The sequence below is a fragment of the Equus quagga genome, chromosome 16, assembly GCF_021613505.1.
Source record: "Equus quagga isolate Etosha38 chromosome 16, UCLA_HA_Equagga_1.0, whole genome shotgun sequence".
Lineage (NCBI taxonomy): Eukaryota > Metazoa > Chordata > Mammalia > Perissodactyla > Equidae > Equus > Equus quagga.
Genome location: NC_060282.1, coordinates 20,985,589 through 21,008,341, shown reverse-complemented (window position 1 = coordinate 21,008,341; position 22,753 = coordinate 20,985,589). Strand labels below are relative to the sequence as shown.

Genomic DNA, 22,753 nt, shown 5'->3' with positions numbered 1-22,753 from the left:
TTTAAAGAGCAAGGAACAGAACAGTTCCTTGGTATTAAATAGTATATATTATATTTTGTGTTCAAAATAGAGACTAAAAGAGCAAGAAGGATAACGATAAAGATAAAAATAAAAACAGAGATGAGAGAGTGAGGGTAGGGGCGGGAAGATTGAGACACTGTACAGGTGAGCATAATTTTTTAAAGTGCAGGTGTGAATAACATTTTTTTGTCCTGTAAGAAACTCGTTACAGGAATTACCTTTGGGGAAAATGACTGAGAAAGAGAAAAGCAAAGAGACTTTTTACCTTTCTGCAGTTTGAAATTTCAAAGACATTTTACAACTGTCTTTTTGTTTGTTTCCTTTCTTACTTCTCTTTCTCTCATATATACGTACATACATGTTTATATATGGGTATCAAGTATACATTATATAACATATATTACAGATAAATATCCTAACAAATGTTATCTATGACATGCTGTTTGTACTTTTATTTCCTTATTTACATGTTTATGAACTTTTCCTTTTTTTATAAAGAGTACATATTACTTTTAAAATCAAGAAAATACAAGAAGCAAGGGGAGAACAGATGTTAAGTGACATTTCTAGGTTCACGAAAGCCATTTATCTGAACATCCTGTTCATCCCTTAATGCTTTGCTCACTTTAAAGTCAGAGTCATCCAATCCTAACCTTTATGGCATTGGATCTGTTCAACTAAAGCAAACAGATTCACTAGACCATGAGATGTGCAATGCTTTTGCCTGGTTGCTTCTGGGATGTTGAAATACATGCAAACCACACGAGTTCAGTTTAGGAAATAGGGTTTCCAATGCAGTGCCTTGCCTCCGGCTCATAAACCACATTTTTCTACTGACTTTGGCCAACCTATCAACAGTGCATGCTGGACCATGAGAAACTGTGGGCGGTGGAGGGATTAAGAAGTGAAAAAAAGAAAAATAGAGAAAGTCCTATACCAAAAATAAAGATAAGAAAAATGCTTATAATTGAATTATTCCTTTACTGCTTAGACAAAATCATCCCAATAGCCATCTAATAAATTCTGAGTAGCATTCATTCCCATGAGCTGCCCACACGAACGTGCTTTGCCATGCTTATAGCTGAGATAACGAGAAGACACCCAAAGGCACAATGTTGACAGTTGTTGGCTTGTCTGTCTCCTCTTCTTTATGGTGTACCAGCACACATTTGAAATTTTCCTCCATTCATGCCCTTTGCTTTGCCCTTATCATAATCTCTTCCCTATTTCTCTCTTTACTCTCAAAATATCTGTATGAATTTTTAGCCATTTTAAACCTCCCTTCATCCACTTTATCAACGTTATTTTTACTATTTTCTTACAACATTAATTATTAAGTTGATCCTTCACATTTTTTTTTAAATAATTGAATCTCACTCAATAGCTTGACCCTATCAATTACAATCTTCCTTGCCAATCCTTAAACTGAAGACAGCTTTGTTAAGAAAAAGTTGCACTGCCGCTCGTAATGCAAAGATATATCTCATAAAAGTATTGTGCTCAAGTCTGGGTTCTAACAGCTTTCAGCTACCAGTAAATTCCTGGGCCTGTGTGGATTAGGGACACACATGCCAAAATTCATTCTTGACTGACTTGGATTCAGCTGACAATGACAGGAAGAGAAATGGGAAGATAAATTAAGCCATATACTTCTTTGCATCCACTGATCCCAAGAATTTGAACTACTGCACCTGTTTTAATAAAATAAAGTGATAGACTAGAACAATATTCACTTTGCCTCTCCAGGGCCTATTCCACCCCTGTCACCTTCCTTCATAACAAGCTCTAGCCCCTGATTCAATGGTCATGGTCAAATATGCAAAGATGTCCTGACTTATTATAAGTCTGAATTCTAAGATCTGTAAAACCTGCCTTTACTCGACCTAAATCAAGAGAACATCAAGGTGAGCACTTCAGTTCTATAATTTTTTGAAAAGTATGATGAGAACTAAAGGATAAATGAACTTGTGGTATCCCGTAATTTTCATCTTAGATCATTACTGAGACTTCCATAAAAGCTCAGAATTAACAAAGACGACAAAAAATTTTTTTAAAAAACTCAAAAGGATCAAGTCAGAAATGGGTGATAAGTATGATGGAAGTGTGGAATTTCATATGAGCCATTTGCCAATACTTTTATGAGATCCAAATTCTATTGCTACCTTTTTAATTACATATTTAAATAACCTTATTTTACTTTAAAGATACAAGTCGGTTCCAGAATCTTAGAAAAATAAATGTTACAGGTCTATACAGACATTTTTTTTAAATAGGGACTTCAAATTTTGAAATGTATATATACGTATATATATGACAAGCACAAAAACAATGCTCTACATTCCTTATTTTCATAGAAGCATAATTTCATATTTAAAGAAATACCAATGTAAAACATGATTTATTCCATTCAAATTCATAATTCTGATAGAAACAAGTAAAATTATTTTTACCTAGTTAAGTAAAAATTTATTTCTAAAACATTCCATCTTACCACACATATACAAAGGTAGTGTTGTAGAATTCTGGTGCCATTTATATAAGGAAAAACTATTGATAATTTGATTAGACTATTGGAAAGATCCTGGACTGCCAATCATACTGCCCTCTAAATCCTTCTGCAAAAAGAAATTTTCAGAATTGGAAGATGGCCAATGAGGGAGGCAATATTTAAGTTTGAAAACATTTAGCTCAGCCTAAAGCTGGAAGATTCTTTCTTCTGTTTTCTCTGGTCAGTGTTTGAGATACAGCACCCTATCTGTTCCTCCCATTCTCTGTGGTTCTCAGCCGGAGAGCTTCCTGAAAGGGGGAGTAAAGCTTTGAAACGGGTCACAGACTGTGGTTATGCTGCCTTCCAAGAGCATTGAAACAGAACTGGTTCTCCTGTGTCTGCCTGCTCTTTCTCAAGTATAAATTGCAGGGAAAGGAGGCAGACAATGTGGATGATGCTCAAGATGCCACCCAATGCTAGAATTTACTACTGTCTTATGCCTCTTCTGGAGTATATGATCCACTCTTTCTGGTCATACTTTCTTGTATTGAAGATGCCATTTTTTTCTTGATATACAGCCTTGTCCTTTAGGAAGCAGCCCTCACATACAGGCCTGCATATCAGTATCTCTGCTTGCCAAATACATCACTTTCTATAAGTACCCATGACCGTGGCATCACTGTTCTCTCCTCTTCACAGCTGCTGGGCCAGATTTCATAGACAATTTTCTTTTTTTTTTCTTTTATTTTTTTTGAAAGATTTTATTTTTTACTTTTTCTCCCCAAATCCCCCCGGTACATAGTTGTATATTCTTCGTTGTGGGTCCTTCTAGTTGTGGCATGTGGGACGCTGCCTCAGCGTGGTTTGATGAGCAGTGTCATGTCCTCGCCCAGGATTCGAACCAACGAAACACTGGGCCTCCTGCTGCGGAGCGCGCGGACTTAACCACTCGGCCACGGGGCCAGCCCCCATAGACAATTTTCTTAATAAATAGGTCCACCTGGGAGGTTTTCAACCACCTGTACTTTCAATGCTTTATAAATACAACATATTCATGTGGAACGACATCATAAACTACAACAAAACAGATTTCTATAAACTTAAAAAAACTAAAAACTTTAATTCAACTTCTAAACCACTCAAATAGCATGCATGATGGTAGTCAGTAGCCTAAGTCTGAATGATTTGCAAATCTGCAGCCAAACAATGAAATATGTCATTTTAAACCACAGGTATTTTTGACTCAATAAGGTGAGAATTTAGACACTGGCCTTCAAACAAAATTGAAGATAAGTTAAATGTATCATCATCTATTTAACACCTTATATGGTCATTAGCCTTAATATGGCATTTTGTTTTCATAAACCTTTTCAGATAAAGAGGCAACATTATCCCCATTTTTCTGGCTGCACAATCAGAACTCTAGGCCTGATATGAGCTAGCAAAGGCCTGGCTAAAATTTTGGATCATCTGAATCTAACTTCAGTACTGTTTTCATTAACAAAGATTTTACAAATTTTGTGTATAGGCTCCAAATTTTAGATGTTCTTTTTAAGACATTATTTTGGAAGATTTGTTGATTTTTTTGTTGATTCAAGAATCTATGTTGAACTCTATTGTAGACTGAGATTTCTGGTTATGCAAACAAGATAGAGGATGCTGTATAGTTTAAAGACAGATGAAGAATCACTGAACCAAAGCTCCATTTAACAAAGAAGCGAAAAATCTCTACCCTCTTTCGATTCTAATCCAGATAATTTCATTCCATTGACTGAAACTCCCCCTGATTTCTACATTAGATCTAACATAAAGTCTGATGATATGATATGCCCTCATGAGAGAGTTGTCCTCTCAGAGTAATGACTGATATATCCATCAGCTTTGCAGTTTTCTTCATGCAACCATCCCACCATTTAAACAGCTTTTCATTGTAGAATGAGATTCCTAAGGTTATCAAATCAACACCAACCTTCCCGCTCCTATCACTATTGTCTGTTTTCTCCATGACTCACAAAGAAAAGCTTTACTCATGAAGTTGCTAGAGACACTCTTCATTTCACATTTACTCGTGAATTTCATTCACATACTTTTAAACTTTCAAGCCATTAGAAATGATGATGAATTGGATCAAGATTTCAAGCCTCTATTAGCCAGTTATTCACAAGCTCACAAATTTCCCTTTGTCTTTCAAGTATTCAGTGGCTTATGTTTCAGAGGATATCCCATTTCCACCTGGAGACTGAAAGACTATCTATCACAAACTTTAGTAAACTAGACTCCCCCATAACGCCACAAACACACACATATGCACACGTACATGAGTGCACACACACCTATATACGCACAAAATTCTCTTGCATCTTAAAGGTAAAGCAAGTTGGCTACATCAGGTGTATGGCACAAAGATGTCAAACTGAATTGCACTTATTATTTACATTTTCTTTGAAAATTTATTCCAGGCATCTCACTTACCTTACTTACATTTACCCAACAGAGTTATAGTTAGCTCTGCTCATTTCACGTCTTCTAATAAATCTGTAGATGTTATCTATGACCTGGTAGAAGAAATCTTATTCCACCATTATTTCCAATAGACGACTAGGTCCTAACAATAAATCCAGCTAACAAGTTTGCTAGTTAATTAATTATAACAGTTTGTTTGCACTGCCACAGCCTTGAAACTAACACTCCAGCCCACAGTACAGCAGAGAGGGTCTGCATCTGTGTAGAATGTTCTCAGCTATTGTTGAAGACTCCGAGGAACCACGTGTACTAAACAAGAAACTGCATGCTTTTGAATGGGAGGCCTTGCTCTGGTCAGTCTGCAGCTGGCCATGTGTTAATACCCTTTGTGTTCCTTCTATCTGGTGAAACAACCTTGAAGCACTGAGCCTCCCAGGATTTCGTTGGAACATGAAAGCGCTGTTGAGAATATGGATGGCTGCCTTTCCTCCTAGTATCCTGTTCTAATACGTATATAAAAATTCACCCAATGTCTTCTGATGCGAAGTACTTGCTGACAGAATCACCAACTACATGTGGTATCTAAGGCACATATAACATTTAAAAAGATAAAAATGCGTAAACTCCCTGCACGATGCTTTCAGCCAGTTTCCAAAGTACATCTCTAGTCTTTATTCAAGAGAAATCAAGCACAGCGTCTAAACAACCAGTAAGCTACATCAACAGAAAAATTAAAAATAACGAGTGTTCGGGCACACCAAAATCCTAAAACTCAGACTTAAATGGCATTGTAGCCCAAGACTAAGCTTCATAGAGGTAGAATTTTCACTATTAAATTATTTTAGAAGATACTATAAAGGCTAAAATAATCAATGATTTAATTAAATAATTCAACAAGCAAATATCTTGTAGTCTATTTAAGATTATGTAGATTTACAGATTATATGTTATATCATTCTTCCAGAAGTAGCATTGATTTGTTAATTCTCATAGCTGTTCCTTATAATGTATGGAAATAAATTATTATACATAAAATATATTCAAGGATTAACAAATGTGGTCTATACTTTTCAAGTTCTCCAGTAGAGAGCACACAAATTCAAGAGGCGATGAAACAGAATGGATAGAATCATGGGCTTTTTTTTAATCCAGAAGGAAAATTAGAAATCATCTAGGCCTGCTATTGTCCAGCTATGGAAACAGCCTTCACAAGTGATTTACCCAAGACCACACAGCAAGTTATATAGATCCAGGGTGCCAGTCCAGGATTTTCATGACTGTTTCCAAAAAAAGTCAACTTTGAAAATAACGAGTGACTTGATTTTGTACATTCATTAGCAAAACAACTTTTAATATCAGTTTTAGCCAAAGTGATATAAAACAGAATAAAACTCCTTCAAGGGTGCATTGGAAAGAACCAGGAGTGGGCTCTCAAGCTGCTATCTTGCCCACTGCACCACGCTAAGCATCTGATCCCCCTTCCAGTGTGAGCGGTTATAGTCATTGTTAATGAGTTATATTTGTCTGGAACAAAAAAAAAGAGGTCTTTGAAGACAGCATTTGTTACCAATAAAAACAGGATTCTCCAGCCCAGTGATCTCTCCTCTCCCTCCCCAACAGAAGACAACTCATTTTGTCTATCTGGCTCCCTGGGGGTACAATTTTTATGATCTATTTTCTCTTCACCCCAACCACACCCCACTTTGACTCACTAAACTACTTCTAATATAATTCTTTCAACCTTCTGGCATACTCAAAAGTAGCTTACTTGATGTAAGGAAAACTCAGTATTCCATCAATACATGTATCATAACGTGGTTAATAAAATCGCATGCTGGCTAACCAGAGACAGGTGATAGCGTTTTAGAGGAGCCAGGTCAGGAAACACAGGGAGATGCAAAATTCACAGGAAGGCAGACAAACATGCTGAGATGTCAGGGAAAGTCAAGAAAATATTGCCCCCTAGAGTACCCATTACTTAATATGTAATTTTTATTTATAAAACCATCAGCAGCTCCAATTTCCAGGAAATTAACCAACTCATTACTTAAGACCTGGTCAGTTAAGCCCCTCCGTTTGCACAAGGAGCTCCTTTATAAGAATTCCCACACTGCTTATGGTGCAGTGTATTGTAGAAAGAAACTCTTTCACTTCGGTTCTATTAGTTAAGTCAAGGAGCATTATTAGAACTTACCTTTCCTTATGCCAAAAGAAAAAACAATGAGTGCACGTCAATCCTGTAAGCCTCTTTAAGCCCCTCTTCTCTTTTACGTTTTTCCTATTTTAGATAAATAATCTCAAAGTCTTAAATTTCTCAAGTTTCATAAAGACAGCTCGCTGCCTTCTTTACTTCTATTCCTCTTTTTTCCTAGGTCAGAACTTTCTGGTGACAAATACTACATCCTATATCACATGACAATAAATCAAATTCATGTATCTCCAATGTTAAACCAACACCTGTTCTCACCACTTCTATTTTAGCCTCACCTGTTAACAAGGGTTTTAATTTTTATCTTAACATTTATAAACTTCAGAGTACAAAGATTTTAAAAGCCAGTTATCATGAAGTAATCATAAATGTTCACTAATTAAACCACATTCTCTCACCTGAATTATACACAGAGCCGGATTTTTTTTTCAGGGAAATCTAGGACTAAATTAGTTTTACTGTAAGATTATCTCTTAAAGGTGAGTTTCTTAATGAGTTTATATTGATTACCTAGTGTATAATATTTTAAAGGGATTGAAAATGCAAATAGCTGCCACGCTTACCTGTGGGAGGGCCTTCATCCCATCCTTCTGCCCTCTTAATTCGATTTGCTGTGAATCCTAAGCAGATATTGACTCCAACGGCAAAAGTGAACAGGGATAGTACCTAAGGGAATAAAGAGATCTCGTTGTCAAATACAGCCAGACAAGACTAAAGCAAATTATATGAAGCCAGTTCAAATGACTTCAACATCACCACCCAATCCTACAACTTCCAGAATGCACCATAAAATGCTGTCTTAATTTTAAAAAGAAAAATTCAAAATCAGCAGCTGATGCTCCAGATCAAGTCTTGCCCCTGTCATCCCATCCTTCTCCTACCTGAAACGACTGGAACGAGCTTCTCCTAGCCATGGCAGAAGTTCTTGGAAAGGCTTTTGCAGCGTGTTCTCTTTTGCCTACACTGAATGCACTGCTTTTTGGGGCTCTGAGTTCAGTCTATTAACTACAAGTAATCCCACCTGGGAGGTTGATAGGCTCCTCTGATTTGTCCAAAGCTTGATTTCATCACCGTTTGTTCACAAATCGCAGCTCTGAGCTTAAGAGACTGGAAACATCACCCTCCTTTTCCCCACCCCCTTATCGGTCCCTCCCCTTACACACAGACACTTTCATGTGGTTTCCTATGGCAACATGAGGGTTTCTTATGTTGCTGTGGCCAATAACAGTGCATGTTCATTTTCCTTCCCTCACAAAAACATGGTTTTTAAAAAAGAAACCAAATGTATTTTATCCGATAAAAATGAAACAGAGCCATAAAAGGGTTTCCACCAGCTTTAAGTTTTTAAGCTTTACAATGTAGTTATTCAATGTAGTCAACCTCACGACTTTATTTTCTTTAAGCAAGGAAAGTTTTATAATTTATAAACCTAATAACTTTCCCTGTCTTTCCCATTTATTTACTTTTCTGGCAGTTTAAACGACCCTGTCCCCATTGCCACATTCTCAGCAACTCCTGACTTCTCAAATATTTCTCACGATGAACTCTCTCAAGATTGTAACTAACACAAGAGATAGCATTATATTTCCCCATGTCGTTGTTAGTTTAGAGAAGTAAGTTTTATCAAAATACTGGAAATGCCAGCTAAGCAGCAAAAAGTCCTGCCCTCTGAGGAGGGACAAAATAACTCCCGTCTCTGCCTCTTCTTCCCGAAAAAACTGACAGCTTGGGGTTTTTTGGTGGGGGTAAGGGGTGGATGGGGAAGCTTTATTAGTGATTGAATTTAGGAAGGAAATCTCAATGGCAGCAAGAATTTAGTTTTAAGGAATTGTTTCCCTAGTTATTTCTCACTTCAACTGTCATCTAGCCACCAAACACTGCGTCCTGTGAGGCTATTGTGAGCGTTAAAATCTCTTGACCAGGTTATACGGCAACCAGGCGACTTCTCAAGGAAATCAAGTCTCTAAACCTGAAAGTTATTTAAAGGTTGTGCACTTTTAGGATTCAAATGAGGGAAGAAGGCTTGTCTTTGATTTTTCTCTCTCCAGGCCCGGGGACCATCATTCTGGCACAGAGCATATGTGTGTACGTAAACAAACACGGCACTTATCACGCAACATTACTGACGGCTCAGTGGCTCGGCTCAAATAAACCTTGAGAGCACAAAAGCAAGATCTTGTTTGTGGTGGATTGCACAGTAGGCCTGGGTTTCATTATATATTCTAGAATTTAGGAACAGCTAGTTGAGGAAAAGAAAACACACTGCCAAACTTTATGTCGCCTGTCTAAAATCCTTCTAATTTTGCACTCTTGCAGCCATAGTAGGCTTATGAATTTTTCTACAGGAGTCTCTTGCTTTAGTCTGTGTGCCATAGTGAAATGATTTGGAGTTGGGTGTTTAGCATGGCTTATGAAAGGTGTTAACTCCATGTCAGATTTTTCTACTATTTATGTTAAATTTCAAGATGTAGACTTGCTTTTAAGAGGAAAACTATAAACCAAAAAGGAAAATATCAAGGCAATCCTGTGATTGCATTGTAATGCCACACTGTTCCAAATGTTCTGGAAAACCAGCCTCCCCTTCTCGTCAACCTCCCCAGCCCTTACCGGAGTCCAACAACTTTAGATTCTGTCTGACATTTGATTGTTAGAAACCCAGCTTGAGGACAATGAAGGCTCCTCTTGAAAAAAAATTAGACTCAAGAACTGAACATCATCCATTAATTTTTTTGACATGCAGAGTAGCTGTGCAGGGGGAAAAAGCCTTAAGCGTAAAAGCCAAGTTGATCTATAATTGGCTTCTGTACAGCACTTGTTACCAATTATCTAAGAGGCTTGAGCCCAGCCACTATTTCTGTTAACCATTCTGCCAAAGAACTTTATCTTCTACCAGGTCATTGTGCATAAGGAACTCATTAACACACACATACACACAAGTGCACACATGCGTACACATACACACACAGAGACACCATCTAATCATAGCTAAAGTCAATTTTACTACAAGACATGCCTATAAATTAACTGTCAGGAGGATAACCAAAGTCTCTAACTCAGGCATCAAATAACTACAAAATACAATTACCACTCATTATCTAGAACTGAGAAAACCAAAACGTCTGATAATGCATAATGCAGGTCTAGAAACTCAACTAAAATGACTGGAATGTAGTCCAAAACCTTCTATAACAAAACCAAATTAAGAAAATTCACCTGCTATCATGTTTAAGATTTGGGTATAAGGTCACCGGTGGATGGGTCGGTAAACAAGAAAGTAAAGAGAAAGACTAAAATTAACTCCCAGCATGGTTTATTAATCCAGCCATATTTCAGAGAACACTGCCCCCTGGCAGAAGAAAACCCACAACTATAAACAAATTTTTTGACAGACGTAGGCCCTAGAAATCACTCTGTGGTTCTCAAGCTTTCTCGGGCATAAGACTCACCATGGGGACCTTTTTGAAGTGCTGATGCTTATGGCCTACTCCCCAAGATTCTGACTCATTAGGTGTAGAGGATGGGGAGAAGACAGGGGGAGTTCAGGGGCCAGAGAAGAACTGGCACAATAGGGTATTCTGATGCAAGCAATGTAAGGACCACAGTTAGAGAAACAGAGCGTTAGAATAAATTGCTCTGAGTTAATCTGTTCACGCCCTGAAAGTTGAATTGCTTGGACTAATTCATAATATAATTTTAATATATTATTAATAACATCACTATTAATTGGACATTAAAGTTTAGATGTCTTAATGACAAACCATGGCTGTTCCTCCATGGGAATCATCTCCAAATTGTAAGCAGCAGAACAGTATTTTATTTACTTTGCTGATGGCACAAAGCAGCACTGTGGGTATTGCTTAATTGCAATACAGTAGTTGCATTTATACAAATGCACAGTCTATCTTTTCATGAAATGGTTCTGTGAATCCTTGTTCCCAAGCTCTGATTAAGGTAAGAGGGCTTGAGGTTAACACTGAGATTTGAAAGATATGTAATTGAGGGTTGTCATTCTTGCCTCCTGCAGTAAGTATGAAATTTTCATGAACTGATTCAAACTACCTATATCCAGTTTGTCATTATGCAGAATTAACTGGGTAAGGCTGCCTTGACTTAACACTATTCCCAGAACACTTCTAAGACTTTAATGTTAGACAATTCCCAACCACCTGATTTTCGGTGGCATCACTTACTAGTAACTACAGCACATGCACTATGAAAGTAAGAAAAGAGCTCCCACACATATTCTTCCTATTCTATTTTCCAACTCTTTGAACTAAGTCTTATTTTTAAATTCTACTATGCTTGCAGGCTATAGGAAATTCAGAACAAATACTGGACAACATTCTTTGCAAAAGGGATTTACCAATCTAAATTGAGCAAAAATTTATGACGGCTAATAGAGGAACAAGCTGGCTCAATTGCTCCCACAATCTAGGACTGCAGATGTGTATAAAGTAGACACCACTTAAGATTCTAAACCACAGAAGCAAAGATTTATGGGTAACCTCTTGTCCCAGGGCATTCTCCAGTGGAGAAATAGCATATGCTCTTCAAATACAAACAGGACTTGTGCTATTAGTTTTACACAATGCAAAGCTAAAACCAACACTGTCACATCTTTCAATGACTTCAGTTTATATTGTAAACTTCTATGCATTATGTTTACTTCCAATGGAATCTAAGCATAAGCCCTTACACCAGAACAATCTCTGCCGTCTGAGAATATTCATTCATTAACTCCTACTGTGTACCAAGCACTGTTCTGGGCACTTGTACTATATGGGTGTCTGAACCAAACATAGTCCCCTGCCCTCCATGTTAGTCAAATAGACCTAGAAATAAACATAAAATTGCAACTGTGGTAAGTGTAGAGGTTAATGGTGCTATGAAAACATATAATTCGGGATTGATCTAGGCAGAAGGGTCATGGAAGTCTTCATAGAGTATCAGTGGAGCTGTGATGTGAAAGGTAGGTGGGAGTAGCTAGATAAGAGAGGAGGAAACGATTCTAGACAGAACAGGATGTACAAAGGTTCTGTGTGGGGTGGAGGCACAGCACATCCACGAGATGAAAAGACAGTCAGTTTGACTTGTGCAGAAAGAACAAAAGTGAGCATGGAGTGAGATGAGAGTGGAGAAGGCGGTTAGCAAAGGCCAGTTCATGTGAGGCCTCGCTGGTCATGTTAGGTGCTATTGTCTTTATCCCAAAAGCAATAGAAAGCCTTAAAAGGGGTTAAGCAGGTTGAATTCTAATCGGATTTTGAAGTATTAATTTCTGTACAGTGTGGATACGCATTGGAGGGAGTCAAGAAGGGATACTGTAAATCAGTTGGGAGACTACGGCAGTAAACCTGACGAAAAATACTGACACCTTGCACCAAAAAAGGTTATGGTAGTGGCGGAGAAGGAGAAGACTGGAGAGTTAGGAAAAAGACTTGTTCAGGAATTGGGTTTGGGGTTGAGGGCAGGAAGGTGTTAAGTGCGACTCCTGAGCTAACGAATTGCTTAACACTTATGATGGCCAAATACATATGCAGTAAAGTCAATTCTTAAGTTTTCATTGAATTATAAGAAAGACAAAGAGATACGTATTCATTTGCTAACGCTCTAGAATTAAATAGTTAAAATAAGGGATTTGGGTAATAGCTTTAAAACATTTGTCAGTGATTTTAAAAATCCTGTAAGGCAGTTGATTTGAAGTAAAGTCATAGTGGACTTTAAACACTGAAAATACACTTATTCATAATTGAAGTTTAAAAAGAATTACTCCCAGGAAATAGCTCAACTTTGTTCCTAACTCTTGTTTCTAATGAAACATTTTAAAACTCAAAACTCAATTTAAGTCTATTGCTTTTCAGCTACTCTGAAACCTTCGTGCTGAACGTTCGGTGGATGGAGAAAGGGTGTAACAGTTTGGTAAAATGGCTCACCAGCATGTGTGTGAGCCTCATCAAGGCTTTCATCACTGAGTCTGCTTTATAATGTGGACTGTGTGGTATCTGAGCACGAATGGGCGGGTATATGACTAGAGAATTGTTTTACCAAAAGTTTCATCACAGGGTTGAAGACTCGCATCCTTTACCTTCTAGTCCCACATGGCTAGGCTGAGAAGTTATTGTCAACTCCACTCATAGATGAAGAAATGTAGGTTCAAAGAGTATGTGACATCTCCAAAATGGTCAAATAAGTGATGAGCCAGGACTGGAAACCAAGCCTCCTAAGCCGGCTTAGTCTTCTTTCCACTCCAGCATGATGTCTCTCTACTATACCACATGAGGGCCTCAACTCAACACATCTAAACCGCAGCTACAGAAACAACAAGTTCACCCTCCCAACTTTATCTCTTTTTATGGAAAACTGAAAAACAGTTTTTGCTCTTCTACAATCTTTTCATCTCTTGCTTCTAATCAGACACCATGTCTATAGATTCTAGTTATTAATTACAACAAATACCATCATTTATCAGAGTTTGGTGAGTGTGGTTAGTACTTAAATTATCTTCCTATGTGATCACTTTTAGATTCATCCCTTCATCGTCATTCTCCTGGACACATTAGAAGTTTGTCTCCTAACTGCTCTTCCTGTTTGCACTCTTGGCCCCCTTCAAACACCGTATCATTGAATCTTCTCTTATTCAACCTGTAATTCATTCTCATTCATTGCCCAGAGGACCCTGCACAAAATGCAAATCTGATTCTTTTTCTCCTAAACTTAAAACCTTCTAGTGGATCCCTATCACAGCAGGTCTCACAGTGTGATCCCTGGACCAGCAAGGTTAGAATCACTGGAAGCTTGTTAGAAATGCATATCCTTGGGTCCTACCTCAGACCTACTGAATCAGAAACTTGAGGAGGTAGAGCCCAGAATCTATGTTTTAACAAGCCCACCAGATGATTCTGCTGCAAGTTTCAGAAGCACTGACCTAGAGGATACAATCCAAACAGCTTAGCAAGACACATGGGATTCTAAATTAAGCTTCTGGATTCAGATCCCAGTTCTGCCACTGTTTAACTGTGAGACCTCACACGACTCTTAGGTGAATTAATATTCCATCCTAAGACTCAGTTTTCTCATCTGTACCCAGCTCATAGGATTCTTAAGAGTATTACATGAAATAATCCATGTAATTTGCCTAGCACAATGACTGGCACGGAAGAATGCTTAACAAACAGTAAGTTTTCTTAATTAGAGAAATATCTGCTGTCCTTTTATTAATTTGTGCTCTCTCACACCTCCATTCTTTAATGTATGTTTTTGCTTTGGCCTAGAATGCCCTTCTCCACCTAATCTCCCCTTGCAAACACCAATGCATTTGTGAAGATTCAGGCGAGGGCTCACTCTTCCATGAAGCCCTCCCCCGACCCCCGACTTTGCCCTTCTCGTGCAGAGCGATGGGCAACTCTGCTCTGCTCCACATCGTCTGTAATCTCTTTTGAGGCATCTCTATCTCTTGTGATCTCTTCAAATGCAGCGCCCAGTCATCCTTGCACTCCACAGAGCTCTGCATCTTTCCTGAGATATAATAGGTAGACCACAAATGTTTGTTGAATGAAGTACTTGGCATCAAGAAACTTGAACTGGAGCTTAAATGGAACGTGAATTCTTGCTCTCTAACTAGTTGTGTCACTTCAAGCTCATGTTTCTTTCTCTGTACAGCAGGATTATTGGGCTAACTTTATGGTTTGTAACCCTTTTTAAAAAAAAAAAAAAAGCTTATCTCAAAATGAATACCAATATCTAAGTTTGGAGCTGCTCTACTTTAAGCAGGGGTGGGGAACCGGGATCCTATCTAACAAGCCACCTCCCTTCTCCTTACGGCCTCTTCTCAGAAACCTGGAAATTCAAGGAGTACAATTTGTGAAAACAAACAAACAAAAACAATCAATAAGTAAATGAATTCCATTATTTAAATTCTGTTCTAAATCCAGACCCTTCATTGTAGTATTCAGATACCTACACACACACCAAACTCTGACTCAAATGCCCCCAGGCTGGGCTGCTGATGCATGACAGAAACTCCTTCTTAAAGGAGTCCAAGCTCATCTCTATGTCCACACTTCTCCTCATGCTGTTTCTCAGCCCTGAAGTCCTCCTCTTTCCATTGCGCTCCAAATTTTAATCCATGGCCTTCCCCAAGGTCAGCATCATCATAAGAATCTCCATCACAACTACAGGCCCCACTGCACCATCCTCATTTCAAGAACCTATACGGGCTGGCCCTGTGGCTGAGTGGTTAAGTTTGCGTGCTCTGCTGCAGGCGGCCCAGTGTTTCGTCGGTTCGAATCCTGGGCGTGGACGTGGCACTACTCATCAAGCCACGCTGAGGTGGCATCTCACATGCCACAACTAGAAGGACCCACAACTAAGAATATACAACTATGTACTGGGGGGCTTTAGGGAAAAAAAGGAAAAAATAAAATCTTTAAAAAAAAAAGAACCTATAAATTCTACCCAAGACATTTATCTCTTGTCTCTCCAGTGTTCCCTGTTTTATTTGAGAATCTCTTGTCTCAGCAATAAGAGCATAAATTCCCAGAGAGCAGAAGAAATAAACGACATGATATAGAGACTAAGAGTCTGGATTCTGGAGTCCAAGCAATCTGGGTCTCCCACTTTCAAGCGTGAGACATGACTTAAATTCTCTAAAACTCAGATATCTTTTAAGAAAAATAATAACAGTTCTTATCACAGAGGGTTGATATGAAGACTAAATGATACAATGTGTTAAGCAAGTAGCTCAGTGCCTGAGACATAGAAAACAAATATTAGCCATTAGTATATACAGAAGGATAAAAACTGCATTATCTGCTATCATGTTCTCAGCATTTAGCAACGTCGTGGGCCCATCATAGATGATTAGTAGTGACATAGGTTCTAGGAAATTTCTCTTTATTTATGGAGAGATTATATGTAGATTGAAGGTAGAAATGTTATGAACCACCCTTTGCACATTCTCTCTAACCCCAAGCAAAAACGAGCAGTACTGATTTGGTGAAGGGTGGGATGACTCTGGAGACAGCTTTGAAGGCACAAGTTTCAACTACCATAATAAAGACCCTCTATTTGAATTGGAAAGCCCCAAGAATTTGAGCTTCAACTTGAGAAATTTGTTTGAACTCAAACCTAAAAGGAAGTGTATGCTTGCTACTGGAACGGCATTATCACATGCTTTGCAGCACAGTCGCACCCTCTCAGGGAGGAAGCAAAACTGCTATCCCTGTGGTTCCCCTCGCGATCAAACAACAGCTAGTGACACTCAACAAATAAGGACTAGGAGGGAACTTCCTCTTCCTGATAAAAGACTTCTACAAAAAACTAACAGCTAACATCATGTTTAATGCTGGAAGATTGAATGCTTTACTCCGAAGATCAGGAACAAGACAAAGATGTTTCTCTTACCACTTCCACTTAACATTGCACTTCTAGCCAGGGCAATTAGACAAGAAAAACAAATAAAAGGCCTTCAAATTATAAAGAAACAAATAAAACTACCTCTATTCACAGATGACATGATCTTGTATATAGAAAATCCTAACGAATCTATAAAAACTATTAGAACTAATAAATGAGTTCCAGAAGTTTGCATGATAAAAGATAAACATAAAAAATCAGTTATATTTCTATACAATAGCAAGGACAACCTAAAATGAAATTAGGAAAACAGTTGCATTTACAATAGTATCAAAAAGTCTGAAATACTTAGGAATAGATTTAACAAAAGAAGTGTGAGACTTGTACACTGAAAACTAAACAGCATCATTGAAATATATTATAGAGGACCAAAATAAGTGAGAAGACATTCACGTTCATGGATTGGAAGACATTATTGCTAAGATGGCAAGAAAGTGAAAAGATGATGCATAGAATGGGAGAAAATATTTGCAAATCATATATCTGATACGGGTCTAGTATCTAGAATATATAAAGAACTCTTACAACTCAACAACAAAAAGACATATAATCCAATTTTTTAGATGATCAAAGGATTGGAATAGACATTTCTTGAAAGAAGATATATAAATGGCAATAAGTACATGAAAAGATGCTCAACATCATTAGTCATCAGGGAAATGCAAATCAAAACTACAATGAGATACTACTTCACATCCACTAGGATGGCTAAAATTAAAAAGACAGACAATAATGCGAGTTAGAAAAGGACGTGGAAAAACTGGAACCCTCTTATATTATTGGTAGGATTGTAAAATGTTGCAACTACTTTGGAAAACAGTTTGGCAGTTCCTCAAAGTGTTAAACACAGAGTTGCTATATGACCCAGCAATTCCACTTCTAGGTATGTACCCAGGCGAACTGAAAACATGCATCCACACAAAACCCTGTACACAAATGTTCACAGCAAAATTATCAACTGATGGATGGATAAACAAAATGAAGTATATTCATACAATGAAATATTATTCAGCAATAAAAAGGAATGAAGTCCTGATAAATGCTATAACTTGAATGAACCTTGAAAACATCATGCTAAGTGAAAAAAAGCCAGGCACAAAGGCCACATATTGTGTGATTCCATTTATAGGAAACATCTGAAATAGGCAAATCCATTGAGAAAGGAAGTAGATTAGTGGTTGTCAGGTGATGGGGGAGTGACTGCTTCTGGCTATGAAGTTTGTTCTGGGGTAACGAAAATGTTCTAAAATTACATAGTGGTGATGTTTGCATGTCTCTGTGAATGTATTCAAAACCACTGAAAGGTACAGTGTACAGGGTGGATTTTACGGTTTGTGAATTATATATCAAAAAACGCTGCTGAAAAAAAGAGCTAGTGAGATTATCCCTGCTGTGGAGAAATTCCAAAGTATCTGGATCCAGAGAAAAGGAATATTAACCTTCATCTTCAACTCTCAGTTCTGGGCCCTCAGAGCTGTCTCCAGAGTCACCTCAGTTACCCTCCAAACCTGATAATTAACAGGAGGACTGAAGTGTTTGAGCGGTGGTGTGGACCTATTTTAACCAGCCCCTGTGGGTGATGAAGCCCTCCACATTCCTAAAAATAGGAGGATTTCCTGGGACTCTCTCAGAGCGTTTCAGGCCCTCTGCCATACCACTTTCATCGGGTTTCCTGTTTCATTTTACTTTCAAATCAAATAGCCTAAGAAGAGAAGCCAGTTCTCGCCTACGGATCACAAGGGGTTTGAATCTTAATGGCAACAAACTGTAGTCAGAGTTTGTGGGACAGTTGTGGGAATTTAAGAACAATACCCTGGAACAGCAAGGATGGCCCCTGAGGGCATTATGCTAAGTGAAATAAGTCAGACAGAGAAAGACAAAGACCCTATGATCTCACTTATCCATGGAATTTAAAAGAAGAAAAAATCCCTGAGCTCATAGATACAGAGAACAGATGGGTGGTTGTCAGAGGCGGGGGGGTGGGGGTGGGGGGGGTGCATGAAATAGGTGAAGGTGGTCAAAAGGTACAAACTTCCAGATATAAAATAAATAAGTCGTGGGGATGTAATGTACAGCATGGTGACTATAGTTAATAATACTGTGTTGCACATCAGAAAGTTGCTGGGAGAGTAGATCTCAAAAGTTCTCATCACAAGAAAAAAAATTCTGTAACTATGTATGGTAACAGATGTTAACGAGACTTATTGTGGTGATCATTTCGCAACATACACAAATATTGAATCACTGTTGTACACCTGAGACTAATATAATGTTATATGTCCATTATACCTCAATTTAAAAAAAGAACAATGCCTTACATTTGAAGAAAACTTCTTAAAAAAAAAAAAAAACAGCCCTATGCATTAGAAGAATCAAGTTTCGCTCACTCTTCCCATTTTGCAATCAATAACACTTAAGGGCTGCTCACAAGCAGGGTCACAGAGCTAAAGTACCTCTGACTGGGAGATCCAGACAGCTCATGTGACAGGCAGGGTGAAAGGAAAGGGAAAAGCCAGTATATGTGAGTGGTGCCATACCTGGCACGCAGCAGACATTACATAAGTGGTAGCTAATATTTAGTAAGTGCCTGCTCTTCACCAGGTAACATACTACAGACATTTACATGTATTGTCTTATTTAATCTTCATAAAACGCTTTACAGTATTATCATTGTCGATATATGAGAAAACAAGCTCAAATATGTCAGGCAACTTGCCCAAGTTCAAGTACTTGTTAAGTGGGAGTCTTCTTTTCCCCATGATTTCCCAATGAGGGTTAAAAAACTGGCAGGATTTAAAAGGAATCAGAATTTCAACTATTTGCTGGAAGAAACCTGAGTCTATTAAAAGCAGAGAATCTGATAAGTCTTGATACTTGACAATGTTTCCCAATCCAGAACATATCAGAAGCCACATATTAACTTCTATTTTAGGCTGACCTTGTTCTAACTCAAAAAAAGATGAATTGGTTGGCAATGAGGAAGTGACCAGAACCCGTGGGCGTCATTACCACGTCATTTCAAAGTTCCTAAGAGATCAAAGAGAATGCTGGTCATTGTGAGACAATTACCCTAAACTTTGGAACACCAGAGTTTTACAAATTCATATAATACTAGTTCAATGCAGATTTAGTAAGCATTAACTACAATATAAGCTAATGCTTGTTGAAAGCGTACTCTGTGCCAAGTCCTACTTAATATCAGCGATATTGAGATAACAAGCATGCTTTAATTGGGAGATGTGGAAGTCAACAGTTTATTAACACACTGTGATGAGTTAGAACAAAAATATACAATGGCTATGTGTGGAGGATACTGAGAATTGGCTCACTCAATCTCTATTCCACCCCACTTCCAGGGAGCCCTCCTGTCTTGCAGATTTTTTGTGGGATGAGTTATAGGTACAGTTTATAGACTCTGCCAATTATGCTCCTGAGATTATGTACATGAGATGTGGACAGCAAAATTGAGACAGGATTCATCTTCCTGTCCCTTTTCATTGTTTCTCTGTGCTAACAAATTTGGAAATGGGAGGTCTTCTGCACATTATTTCAGTGTCCATTCTCCAACATCTTAAGCACTAGAAGACATCTGTGGGAGTGACAGAGATGGTAGCTTCCTGATTCTTGAATCATAGATATGGGATATGTTCTTGAACCCAACATTCTAGTGACAGTCATCTGCCATGTACTATGTACCATGGCCTGAATCAAAACTCAAAAATATCTTGACAAGTTGAAATCAAGAGTTTTAAAAAAATAGAGAGAGAGCCAGATCAATCTATCTGGGATAACACTCTTTAAATAGAATACAAAATTGACTTATACAATTTCACACTAGGAGAGACCAGAATTGACAACAATTTTTTAAAAAGAAACCTGAGAGTTTTTGTTACTTGCAAATTCATAGGAGCCCATGCTAGACCACAATTCTAAATGACCTCATTTTATCTTGGGCTCCTTTAATAAATGACTACTGCCCAGGTCTGGGAGAGAAAAGTTCACCTGAGCCTGGCACTGCCTGGACTCCATCTGGACTGTGTTCACTTCTGGATGTCTCACTTTAGGAGGTCACTATAATACTAGATGCCATTGAGAGAGGCATGACCAGGATAATGAGGAGTCCATATTATCCAGTCTATTCATTAATTCACTCAGTCATTTGTTTATTTATTCAACCAGCTTCTACTGAGCATCTAATATGTAGCAAGCATTGGAGATGCAAAATGACCAGAACAAAGCCTCTGCCCCAGGGACCCTACATTCTAGTGGGAGAAGAAATATAAAGTCTGGTAGTTGAGAAATGATAAGGAAAACAAAAGGAGAGCAAGAGAACAGAGAGCAATGGGAGGAGCTATTTTCGATTGGATGACAATGAAGTTCTTGTAGGAGAGACGACATCTGAACAAAAATCTGGATGGAAAGAGGGAAGAACCAGGTGTTTCTCAGAAAGAAAAACAAGTGGGAAGGCCCTGAGGTAGGACTAGCCCGGTGTGCTCAGGAAGGCCAGTGTGGCTGGAGTGGAGCGAGAGGTGGAGGGGCACAACAGCAAATGATGTCAAAGAGGCAACTGGGCGCTGGTTCATGTAAGACCTCCAAGATCATAGTACAGCCTCTGTGTTTCATTTTGGGTGTGATGAGAAGCTACTGGAGGGATTTGAGCCAGGCAGTGGCATGATCCAATTTATGTTTCAAAAGGCTCACTCAGACTGGTGTTTAGAGAACGGATATTTAATGAGCTCCCTTATGGCCAATGGTTAAGGAAGCTGTGAGTGTGCAGCCTGGGTGCTCTGCGTGCGTGATGGGAGAAAGTGGATGTGGGTTGTCTTCCTTAAATATTCAAAGGGCAATATGAGGCATACGAGTTTTATTTTGTGTACTTCCTCCGGCCAAACTAGAAATTACAGAGAAGCATGTTGCATCTCATAAGAACTTCCAGCAATCAGTGCTGCCAGAATTCTCTCACAAAAAATGAACTCACAGTCACCATTCAAGAAAAGGCTGGGTGATGTTAGTCAGAAATTCTTATAAAGTATCTAAATTCAGAGGAAGATTGCCTATCCAACGTCTAAGGTCCTTTCTAACTCTAAGTATTTATTGTTTTTCTCTCTTCTTAAAACTCTCTTAGAGATCTGAGTTCTCTCTCTGTAATGACCAGCAAAGAGTTACTCAGATTAAATTAAATAACCAGAATTTTTTTTCCTAAATAAATCTAAAGGAATTGTAAGGAACCTTATACACACCTTCTTCTTACTATTTCATGTCCTGAAGGAAACACAGATATAGATAGGTACAGATAGAGATATAATTGGACGTGTGATTTAATTTATGCCAATGAAAGGGAATACTTGTCAGGGCTAGGCTAAGAAAAGGAGAAAGAAACACCTTCCACAAAATCATTTGATGGACTTAACCTAGAGAGGAAGCAATATACCTCTGGGCAGATCTAGAAGACAGGCATAAGACGAGCTGACCTTATATGGCCTCTCCCAGCCCTATAGGTAGAGAACGGTAATCCTTCGCAAACAGAGGGCCACTGCAAAGTGGAAAGCTAATGACTTCAGCTTGCCAGTAGAGTGTTATGCAAGAGAATGCAGAAGTTCTGGACCTTATGTTGTCCCATTAAGCTTCTGTTGCTCTTATGAGAGATGTTATACAACTTGTTAATTAGCAAAAATCCTGGGCTTTCGGGCTTGGCTTAGAGTCACAGCTCGGATGCTCACCAGCTATGTGGCCTTGACTGAGTCAGGAAACTGCTCTAAACTCCCATTTCCTCATATGTAAAATGGGAATAATCCCACTGTCTTCCTCAAAGAGTGGTGGGGATTAAGTAAAATAATTCATGCAGTGTTAATTGTTAATAACAACAGCTAACATGTATTGATCACTTCGAATATGCCAGACATTGCATAGAAACTATCTCACTGAATTCTCTCCACTATCTTGCAAAGTACATATTGTTTCCCTTTTTGACGGGGGCTTATGGAAGTTTAAGTAACTTGCTCAAGTTCACACAAATTCAAACTAGATCTGTCTAGCCAGAGTCCATCTTCTAAGTATTTCTTGCTATAGTCCACCATACTATGGTACATTTAACGTTACTATTTTTGAAAGAAATTCCTCCAATCTCACATTTCGAGGGCAGTCGAGGTTTTTTTCCTAGT

At 38.4% G+C, this 22,753-nt stretch overlaps 1 protein-coding gene across 12 annotated transcripts in view; it reads right to left on the bottom strand.

Moving 5' to 3' along the window:
- The window catches only part of ENPP2 (ectonucleotide pyrophosphatase/phosphodiesterase 2), a 103,873-nt gene that overhangs the window by 65,700 nt on the left and 15,420 nt on the right, over positions 1-22,753 (bottom strand). For 7 of the 12 annotated variants that reach the window (XM_046642175.1, XM_046642169.1, XM_046642170.1 and 4 more), the window contains exon 2: positions 7,745-7,847. In XM_046642175.1, the coding sequence (XP_046498131.1) occupies positions 7,745-7,847 (103 nt within the window). Of the gene's footprint in view, positions 1-7,744; positions 7,848-8,062; positions 8,218-22,753 lie in introns of those variants that run through there. The other 5 variants (XM_046642176.1, XM_046642178.1, XM_046642180.1 and 2 more) reach the window with 2 other exon arrangements.